The sequence below is a fragment of the Tamandua tetradactyla genome, chromosome 23, assembly GCF_023851605.1.
Source record: "Tamandua tetradactyla isolate mTamTet1 chromosome 23, mTamTet1.pri, whole genome shotgun sequence".
NCBI lineage: Eukaryota > Metazoa > Chordata > Mammalia > Pilosa > Myrmecophagidae > Tamandua > Tamandua tetradactyla.
The window spans coordinates 33,233,523-33,244,894 of NC_135349.1; the positions used below are offsets into that span (position 1 = coordinate 33,233,523).

The 11,372-nt window shown below is 47.1% G+C and overlaps 1 protein-coding gene across 2 annotated transcripts in view; it reads right to left on the minus strand.

Moving 5' to 3' along the window:
- The window catches only part of PRKCB (protein kinase C beta), a 388,768-nt gene extending 382,234 nt beyond the window's left edge, over positions 1–6,534 (minus strand). For both annotated transcript variants that reach the window (XM_077141522.1, XM_077141520.1), the window contains exons 1-2: positions 6,362–6,534; positions 5,360–5,391 (exon numbers count right to left, since the gene is read on the minus strand). In XM_077141522.1, coding sequence (XP_076997637.1) covers positions 5,360–5,391; positions 6,362–6,534 — 205 coding nt within the window. The remainder of the gene's footprint in view (positions 1–5,359; positions 5,392–6,361) is intronic.
- Between the last annotated feature and the right edge of the window lie 4,838 nt (positions 6,535–11,372).

The window sequence follows — 11,372 nt, forward strand, 5'->3', positions numbered from 1 at the left end:
ACACAAAGATTCTTATTTCAATCGTGACAATTTTTCCCTTCAATTTTGGAGGGAATAATCTCCAAACCATCAATCATGAAGTTAAAAAAAAGCTTCTGCTAAGCCTGGGATAAGCCAGGACCAGGTATCGAGAGATTGAGAAAGCCTTCTTGACCAAAAGAGGGAAAAGAGAAATGAGACAAAATAAAGTGTCAGTGGCTGAGAGATTTCAGAGTCAAGAGGTTATCCTGGAGGTTATTCTTATGCATTATATAGATATCCCTTTTTAGTTTATGGTGTATTGGAGTGGCTGGAGGGAAGTACCTGAAACTGCTGAGCTGTGTTCCTGTAGCCTTGATTCTTGAAGACAATTGTATAATGATATAACTTTTACAATATGACTGTGTTACAGTAGCCTTGATTCTTGAAGATTACTGTATAAAGATATAATGTTTGCAATGTGACTGTGTGAATGTGAGAAACCTTGTATCTGATGCTCCTTATATGCAGGATATGGACAATGAGCAAAAATATGAGTAAAAATGAATAGATAAATAAATAACAGGGGGACAAAGGGTAAAATAAATTGGGTAGATGAAAACATGAGTGGTCAATGAGAGGGAGGTATAAGGGGTATGGTATGTATGAGTTTTTTCTTTTTTCTTTTCATTTCTTTTTCTGGAGTGATGCAAATGTTCTAAAAAATGGTCATGGTGATGAATATACAACTATGTGATGATGTTGTGAGCCACTGATTGCTATATCATGTATGGACTGTATGTGTGTGACGATTTCTCAATACACGAATAAAAAAAAAAAAGACCTCTGCTTTTTATCCACACAGAAACCACCAGGACAGGTTCAGAATAAGCCCAAAGGGTTTGGCTCATAGGCATCTCGGATCTGCTTCTGGGAAGGAAGAGAACTGGAAAACAGAAGCAAGCCTTAGTAACTTGCAGTCTAAATTGGTGATTGTCAAAATATAGTCCTCTCTATGATTCTGCTGAGAAAGTTCAACATGAAGTACAGGATATTGTATCATAAGTTCATAGGGAAAACTTTGCCAGAAATAAATTAACTTTTGCTTCATGTTTTGTTTTTTATATATATATAACATGGGCAGGCACCAGGAACCAAACCCGGGTCTCCGGCTTGGCAGGCAAGAACTCGCGTCTGCTGAGCCACTGTGGCCCACCCTGCTTCATGTTTTTATTGCTGTAGAAAAAAAAAGGGGGGGGGCATATTCTAACCTGTTAACTACACATTAAAAGACCCTCATATACTGTATGGTTGATTTGATGGTAGCAACGGTTGTGTTCATGCAATGCTTTAGTGTTTTGTTTAAAATAATTTTGATTAAAAGGCTTAAAAGAATCTTTTTCTAATATACACAGGAAAGGGAAGAATTGATTTACTCATTCTAATCATTAATTCTAGTTTTTCCACAACTAGAAAATTAGTGTACTGGGTTTTTTTTTTTAGAGCGCCCATGGCAAGTTTAGATTTTTCCCATGAGCAAGAATATATAGCAAAGATAATGCTAAACAATTCTGACAGTGTCTGTCTCTCCAGACCCAGATGCAGAACTTTTGGTGCTATCCAAAAGCTATGAAGAAATATACTTAAGAAAACCCATCTAACACACGGAAGAGGCACAGTCATTTAATGAGTTCCAGAATTAACTCTGTTCCCTTTTGACACAGTTTCCTACAGCTAATCAAGTAATAACGATCATTTCACTTAGAGTCACTGATTCTTACTATGGCTTTTTCTCATGAATTACTTCATAATCCCTACCATAACCCTATGAGGTACCTGCTATATCCCCTTTTACAGATGAAGCAACCCAGACTACTAGAGGTGACTGACATTCCAAGTTCACGCTGCAAGTAGGCGGCAAATCAGAGATTCTAAACAGTTCCGTCTGCCCCTAAACCCCTGCTATGAATTTTGAACCTCTTATTTACTGGCTCCTTAGTACCTTAAAAAAAAAAGTTTTTCTCCCTGCCATACTACAAAGGTTTTTTAGAGTAAGAATCTAATTCCAACCAAGACTTGTCTTACTTAGAATTAAGGTGCCAATGCAGGATACAGGTGTCTCTAACAAACGACATGAAGAATCATAAAGAATACTTATTTGAAGGGTCCCATTTCAAATTCAGAATTTAGGCAGTTTCACAATAGGGATTTCCAGCCCCAGTACCCTGATGGTGGAGACATTCCTAAACTACCCTTTAGAGTGGCTTTATTTAAAAAAAAAGAGAGTAGAAACAAAAAGGAAGAAATTATGTGGCAGTCAACCTAGAGTTCTCTAACAGTACAAAAGTGAGAAAATCTATTTTAAAGCTCCCAGGACTTTTAAAGAAATCTGTAATTTCTGATAGTTTATCGACATTTCATCCTTTCCCTCACCATCCCCAATTTTCATGACAGCACTTTGAAGCATGAAAGCTCTCAATGGCCTTCCTTACTTTTGCAATCATGCTACACAACTCCAACCCAAGAATGGTGGAAGTTACAGCTTCTCTCCCATTCTACTTTTGAAATGAAATCCCCAGTTTTTATCTGGGAATATGTCTGCCTGAAAAAAATATTAAATTTTCCAGCCTCCCTTGCAGCTAGGTATATAAAGTTCTAGCCAACAGGGTTAGGTAAAAAGATCTTGCGCAGCCTCCAGGAGCCTTCTCTAAGTGAGCATGTGTCCTTCGCCTGTCTTTGCCTCTTCCCTCCTTCCTGCTAGCTGAAATAAGGATACAAGGACTGGAGACTCTAGCATCCTTCTCCGACCATGCGATAAGGGTCACTTCCTAGGGATGGTAGAACAGAAAGCTGAGGCACCTGGGGCCTTGGGCGCTGGACTACTGACTTCTGCAAGAGAAAAAAACCTCAGGTATATTCTATTAAATGCTGATCTCATTTTAAGTAGATTCTCTTTAAAAGGAAATGTCTAGTACAGAGCATAACGAGATAACAAGAAGCCTCCTCTATGGTTCCAGATTTTGTCTAAGGCAACTCTAAGCACCAGGGGTAACTCAGCCCCCCTTCCAATATGTCCCTCTTCCAAGCATCTCTATTTCAGGGGCTGCCAACCTGACCCACCCCCTCTCTCATGCCTCCCCAGGAAGGCTTCTCCAGCTCAGATGGAATACCCCACCAAAACTGCGACATCAGGTAACCAGATGGTACCAACTGGATTTTGACTCTCAGCTGACAGCCAGTTTCACAGCAAAGCAACCCTGCATTGCCAGTTTTCTCACCCACCAGTTGCCCCATCAGTGGGGCCTTTTGGGGACAATCGTAATTACTGGTATTTTCTGAGTGCTTACTCTGTGTCAAGCTCCAGTCCCAGCATCTTATATGTTGCAACAATTTCAAATCTCTCAGCAACTCTTCAAGGCTGATAACCATTGTTGGCCCCATTTTACAGATGAGGAACCTAAGGCACAGAGGGGCCTCATGGTACAACTGGGAAGTCCCAAAGCCAGGATTCAAACTCACAGTGGCTTGCCTGACAGCTTGTTCACATATACCCCTACACTGTTTCTTGAAGAGGAGGAGAAAAGAAAGGAAATTAAAAAAAAAAAGGCTCCTCAAGTGGCCTTATTTCATGAGAAACCTTAATGCTATTTTTCTTTCACCATACCAGAAAACTCCTATCATTTTCCAGGCTTTAATTACAGGGATTTCCTATCTACTCCAGATGTGGCACCACCCATACATGCCAGGGTGACTTTCCCAACCATTAACAACAGCACAGCAGGTGGGCTAGGAGAACAGCAATAAAAATGTAAAAAAAGAAAAAAAAATCACCCCTGACCTCAGCACGAGACAAAGACAGAAACTGATTCATGGAAGTGAAAGGCAACTCAAAGAAGAAATTACACACTGCAGCCCCTAGATGCCATCGGTATTTGCTGGCGCGGGGCGGGGGGGGGTGGGGGGGGGGGGTGTCAGACAAAGTTCCAGAAAACAATCCAAACTGTTTGCACCAGGGCCTACATCTTGGCAGAAGAGGCTGGGCTGGCCTGCAAGGCCCATTCACTGCCCTAGATGCCAGGTCTTGTGAGTCTCCTGGACAGTAGTGCCATGCTGCCGAGCACTCTGTACACCCCAAAATGCTGCCTGTCTCCCTGGGGTTCACTGGACTGCTCCTTGGAGGGTGGAGGTACAACAACAAAACTGGCATTCAACGCTAAGTCACATCTCAGACTCAAACGCTTTCTTCTCCTGATTTAAGCCCAGCACCCCCGGACTGCTCAGTCTGACCTGAGGCACACCCCACAGATAAGACCATTCCCACCAAACTCAACTGCGCTAGCCTAAAAGTGGAGAGAAAACAAACTTTCCACACCAGAGGTGACAAACTCAAATGCTGCAGGGGCCAGGCAGAGACCAAAAATGGGTAACACTGGACTGGCTGGAAATAACTAACCAAAATGATGAATGTCTGTCTTATCTATGAAACCAGCTGTTCTCCAGCTCCAAAAGATCACTGTGATACAAGAAAGAGGGACTATTTCTCAAAAAAAATGCTGAGGACACTGTAAGGACCAACCACGTCCACAGAGGTGTTCTGGCTCTGGACAGCCAATTTACAAGCTGTCTTCTAGACATTAGCCCATGAGACAGCCCAGGCCACCTGATAATTGATTAAAAGTCACCATCATTGAGCTGGGTATCCCAGGTTAGAGTCCAGGATCTCAACCTAGATGCTAGCACAGAGGTAACAAATCACCTTGACTCCTTCCTGGGTCTAATACCCAGAAGACAGAAAGGTCAAATAAAATCAGGACCTGAGAGGGGCTCCATCCGCAACTACCTCTTTCAGGGAGGGAGAAGGCCCAGGGGACAGCCACGAGCTGCCTTTCTAGGGTGTTCACCATCTGCAGAGGAGACGGCCACCTGCAGAGACCTCTGTGAGGCAGGGGAAAGGCAGAAACTCTTTCTGCAAGGCTAGGAAGGGGGCAGGAATCAGGGTGGTGGAATCCCCCCATAAATGGCTCCTGGAGACACTTCCTCCAGAGGCAGGACTAGCAATGCCAGGAAGGTTCAGGAGGCCCGTTTTGGCTCTTCTGCTGCTGGGAAGGGAGAAAGAGTTGGATGCACCTCCTTGGCACATTGGGCCTCCAAGTTCCATTGGCCTTTCCTGGATGGAACACCAGCACACACACACACGCACACAAACACCACATACACACACGCAATACATCCTTTGAAAGGACCCTTTTGTGGTGATGGATTCATGGCCTGGAGGTCACTCTGACCAATGTGGTTCCTTCACTCCCTGCTTAACTTGGTCAATTATATAAAATCTCTGTCACCATCTCTCCCTAAAAAGGGCATCTCTGGAGCCCCAAAGCCTGAGGGTCGTAGCACCTACCTTGGCACTGGAATCCCTGCTTCCCGAAGCCCCTGTAAAGGCAGAAGGAGGCAGGTCAGGCAGCCCGCAGAACCAAGTCGCCTGCTAATTCCCCCACACAGTCGCCCCTCCCCCACCCCACCCCAGGTGCAACCTCCCAGCCGCAGGCGGGGGCCCCAGTCTTCCGCCTTTAGGGGTAGGTGGGAGTTATGGGAGCTAGGCGGTAACCCTACCTCCCCTCATCCCAGCATAAGAGGGGAGCTACCACCACCAGGCGGGACGGCAGGAGAGAGATTCCGTCGGGGTGGGGGTGGAGCTCTGCACTCAGAAATGCCCCCAAGTACCCTCGCAGAAGGAGAAGAGATAAAGACGCCTTCAGAGGGAAGCTGAGGGGGGACTGGGAAGGGAGAGAGGATACCCCACGCCTGGATGGCCAGGGGAGTCAGGGGCCCCCGCAGCGATGGAAGGGGGAAGACTGGGGACTGGAAAGGGACACCCCAGGCCCTCAGGGAGGCGCAGTAAGACAGAGCACAGGGCGCTTCCCCCGAGACACTGATAAGGAGGAAAGGATGCCCCCGGCCTCAGGGAGATGCAGAGAGGACACCCGGGGTGCTGCCCTCGAAAAGGAGGGGTGGTTAGGGCGCCTCGCACCCGGAAGGAGGCGGAGAGAGAGGGAACCCCGGGAGAGAGGGCACCCGAGGCGCTGCCCTCCCGGCAGAGGCAGACACCCCGTGCACTCGGCCAGGTGGCGAAAAAGGCGCCCCAGAGGGGACCGGGGAGGAAGAGAGGGCAGGAGGCGCCTCGCCACCGGCCGTCTGGGGCCAAAGAAGAGGGAACCCGCAGAACCGTCTACCACCAGGGAGTCCGAGCCAGAACGGTTCGGAGGGGGGGAAACTGGGGACGCGGGGCCCCGGCGGGGCTTCTTTTCCTTCGGGGTCCTTGAGGGCACGGAGAGCAGGGCACAGCGCGCGGCGCTGCCCTCGGGGACCCGGGGAAGGCGCCCTGCGCCGGGCGCGCTCTCACCAGATGAAGTCGGTGCAGTGGCTGCAGAACGTGGGCTGCTTGAAGAAGCGGGCGGTGAATTTGTGGTTCTTCACCTCGTGCACGTTCTTCTGCCGGAGGGCGCCTTTGCGGGCGAAGCGCACGGTGCTCTCCTCGCCCTCGCTCGGCGGCGGCCCCGCAGCCGGGTCAGCCATCTTGCGCGCGGGGAGCGGGAGCCGGAGCCGGGCCGGCCCGGGGCCGCAGGAGCGCCGGCGGCGGCCCGGGAGCGCGGAGGAGGCGGCCGCTGCTGCCGCCCGAGGCCACGGGCGCGTCCCCTGTGCCGGCTCTAGCGGCCGCGGCGCGCGGAGCTGGGGCTGTCACTCGCCCAGCTGCAGCCGCTCGTCCAGCTGCGCTTGGCACCGCTGGCCCCAGCTGCGGGGGAGGGAGGCGGAGCCCCAGACTGACCCCACCTCCTTTATTTGCATCGCGCCCAGGCCACGCCCAGCGCCGCCAGCTGCCTTACTTATTGGCACCCCGGCGGCTGCCGACCTCCGGGTAAAGTGCTCTCAGCCGCAGCGCTGCGGCGCCGGGCACCGCAGCCTGCGTTCGTCAGAATGAGCCTTGTGCCCCCAACCCAGTCGTCGGTCCGGCGTTACGCTAAGGAGATGAGCACCTTGGGTGCACCCCGAGAGCGGAGAGACTCGACAGGGGTTGGGGGCAGTGTGTGGAAAGGGTGGGCGCAGCGGCCTCTGCAGAGACTGGTACCCATCCACCCCGATCCATCCCATTGGTCATTCTGCACGCGTCTTCTGGAGGGATGGGCTCCCACTGTCACTCAGTCGGAAAGGCTGTGGCTCCACACACTTACACATACACACACGTTCTGCAGAGGTAGGGGAGGAGCAACGTTTTTGTTTTACATATATATATTTAACTCCATCACAAAGAGGATTCCTGGCTTTCCTTGACACACCGTTTACCTTCCATACATGTCCTCCTTTAAAGAAGCTCAGTTTCCTCAACTGTAAAGTGGGGCTAATAAGGGGAAAAATTAAATTCAAAAAACCAGCATTTCCCCAAATTTCATTCATTCTTGACACATTTTCACAAATCCTGGTCATATCCGTGCACCATCTGGGGTGGGGGTGGAAGGCCTATTTAGTTTTTCTGAGTGTGAATGGCAAGAGGTACCCATGTATTATGAAAATCCCTCCAGTTGCTGTCCCTAGCCCAAAGGATCTGAGCCTGAGGCCTTTGTTTATTTGCTGAGGAAGGAGATTAATAAATGTCAGAGAGGTGTTAAAGAAACATTACTATCCAACTGGGACTTTCGCCTTAATGGAATCAGATGGATGGAAGCTAGCTAAAAGGACAACAATGTTCTAGATGTGTAATCCAATGTTATTTGGCACCCTGTGCATTCACTATGTCTAAATATCTCCCTCCACACCCCCGCACTCTGGGAAGCACCGCTTTAGACAGGACCTCTTTCATTAGACTCTATCTTAATAAGGGCAGGAGGCTGCTTACTATGGTGCAACCCATTGCCAAGCTCAGAGCCTGAAACCTTCTAACAGCTCAATAAATACTGGCCGAGTGGTGAGTGAGTGAAAACTTAAAGGACAGCACATGCCCTTCCCAGTAGGTGTTCAATAAAGATAAACATCAAGCGCTGGGTGGGTGTCAAGTACTTGCACTGTCTTACTTAGTCCCTCCCAAGAACGGTATGGGTTCTGAGGCTCAGAGTGATTAAGGTACACACCCAAGGTCACACAGTTGTTAAGTGGTGGTTGGGCTGACCTAACTACAAAGTTTACTGGCCAGAAATGCGAGGTAAGCCTGAGTCTGTGGTGGGTGAAGGAGGGCAGGATGGAGCCATACAAGCTACAATGATCTTCTGCCTAATGAAGGTTCCACTATGACAATTTTGCCTGGAAGCTGCGGAGTGGTAAGTCATTATTTGGTGGCTTGCAAAGAACACAGGCTATACTAATAGAATGTCCCTTCCCTACTTAGTAATTCAAAGGTAACAAGGGAAAAATAGCATTCACTTTTAAGGTTGACACGTTTGGGAAACTGGACGTGCCTGTCTATTATTAGTCCTCTAAGAGGCTCACCACCTCCCAGGGAGGCTTGGGGAAACATCCCAGGAGACACTTCTGCTGAAGTAAATTTCCTTTGAACCTACAAGCTGGAAGCTCGCAGCCCACATCCTGCCTTTTGAATGAAGTGCCCTGGATAACTTTGGTCTGTATCAACAAACAGTATCTCATGAGGCCTGGGCCTGGGGATGGAAGAGCTGGTAGATCCTGAAGAACCACTCCATTCCTGGAGAGGCTGCATCATTTGAGGGTAAGGATGCCAAGTTCCCATTGGACCCAAATCCCTGTAGGGCAGGAGCATAAAACTGGGGGTCCTTGAATGCTTTTTTTTTTTTTTTTTTGGCTGTTTCTTATTACATGGTTGCCAATGTTCACATTTAGTATCATTTCACCTAGAGGTCTGGATCCTGGCTTCTCTAGGAAATATATGTGGCTAAACGGAACCTGCATCCACTCATTCATTTATTTGTTCATTCCACACTGCTTATTTGAGCACCTACTATGTGCTGGTCCAGGCATTTAAATAACATAGGCAAAATTCCCCACCCTCATGACCCTCATGGAGATTACATTCTAATGGGGGAGATGGACAATAACCTAATAACTAACAAATCTATGTAATGTGGAAATTCATGTTGTAAAGAAAACTAAAGTATAGTAAAAGATAGAGAATTACAGTGACCAGGGAAACCATCTATGATAAGAGGGCATTAGAGTAAAGACACGAGTGAAGTGAGGGACTGAGACATGGTCTTCTAGGGAAAGTGAGATGCTTCTGGGGGAAGAGGGTTCCAGGCAGAGGAAACAGCAAATGCAACAAGCTTATGGGAGGAACATGCTGGGCTTGTTGGAAAAATAGTAAGAACGCCTCCGTGGCTGGAGTGGAGAGAGAAGGTGGGGAGAGTTGTTACAAGACAAGGTCAATGAGATATGGTAAGAGATTTGCATTTCAAAATCTCTTCCCGAGTGAGTGGGAAACCATAGAAGAGTTCGGAGCCATGGAGTGACTTGATTTTATTTCTGTTTTTAAAAGATACCGTGGTTACTATTTGTAAAATTAGCTGTTACAGGGGAAAGGGAGAAGTAGAGAAAGCAGTTAAGAGGACATTTGAGTAGACCAGGAAAGAGATGAAGGCAATATGGCAGATGCCATGTGGCGCTGAAGAGCTGCTGTTTCCTGTGGATAGGGCGTGGGTCCTCCAGGCCACCAGGGTCACCACCAGGTGCACTCTGCTCATAAAGGAGATGGCCACTTGAAACAGTTCAGATGCAATGAAGAGGGAGGTTACTCTGCCAGTGTCTCTTTGGTTCGGACTTCGTGCTGGCTGTGCAACCCAGGGCAAGTTACTTCCTTCCTCTGTCTGACTTCCCTCTTCTGTGAAATAGGAGCTGCAATGGAGTAGTTTGCCTTCCAACGTTTTCATTTTAGAGCTTCACTGTCCAATATGGTAACCATTAGTCACATGTGACTATTAAGCACTTGAAATGTGATGTATCTGAATTGAGATGTGATTGTAAGTGTACAGTACACACTGGATTTCAAGGACTTAGTATGAAAAAAATGTAAACATAACTGATGAATAGTTTTGCCTCATGTAATAACTTTATGTTGAAGTTATGAAATACTGGATATATTAGGTTACATCAAATATATCATTATAATTCATTTCACTTATTGCTTTTTACTTTTTGTAAAATGGATAATAGAAAAGGTTTAATTATATATGTGGCTCATAATATATTTCTACTTTATAGCTCTATTCTAAAGAATAAATTTGAAATAATATCTACTGAGGCATACAAGGGTAGTTCAGTGGTAGAATTCTCACCCGCCATGTAGGAGACCCAGGTTCAATTCCCGGCCCATGCACTTCCCAAGCAAATAAATGAAAAACCAAACCAAAATTCAACAAATGGTGCTACAATAGGGACATACTCACGTGGAAAAAGAATGAAATGTGATCCCCGCCATACAGCATACAAATAATAATAGTAATAATATCTACTGAATTCACAATACCAAGAACGAAAATAATGAGCTCATCTCTGTGCCATGTGGGATGGTGAGTCCCCTCCTAAGGCAGATCACTCAGATGGCGGGTGAATTGGTGTGGCTCGCAGGTGAGAACTCACCCAGGGCTTATACCCAAGGCCTTGTTCCTCTCCATATGGGCCTCTCCACTGGCTACCTGGGCTTGCTCACGACCTGGGAGCTGAATTCCAACAATGGGTGCCCCAAGAGACAGAAAGTATAAAATGACAATTGCTTAAAGCCTGGACCTGGAGACTGGCACATGGCATTTCTGCATATGCTATTGGTCAAGCATTCAAGGGGAGACCCCATATCTCAGTGGGAAGAGTGTCAAAGAATTTGACACAGGAAAAGTTCAGTAAATATTTGTTGAATGCATAAAATGTCATCATTGCCATCTGGCATAAGAGAAAACAGAAGCTTGAAAATGTGAAACAATTCCCAAGGTCACTCTAGAACTACTGCTACTACTTAAAAACTAAAATTCATTGAACACTTAAAATGAACTAGATCCTGTGTTGATATACATTATCTAATTTAATCCTCCCAGTGACTCAAGTAAATAGGAATTATTGTGATTCTAGTAGCAGCTCCAGAATCTCTATATGGAAGGAGCTTATGGTGGCAACCTGCTTAAGGAGAAGTGGGAGCCGCTAAGGAACTTCCTTGAGGTTGTGTTTCCCTAGCTAACACACTGCTTTTACTTTGGTTGTGTATTTAGATATAATAGATTAGGAGAGGCTAAAGCCATCTCTTCAAGTCCCCACTGTATAATTCCTATATTAGGTACAGCAGAGGACACTAAGGTACAAAGAGGTTAAGTAATTTTCCAAGACTCCATGTTAGAAACCAGCAGTGCTGGACCTTGATCCCAGGCCTTCTGACTCTCGAGTCCAACCTCTTAACCATTCATGGGTGC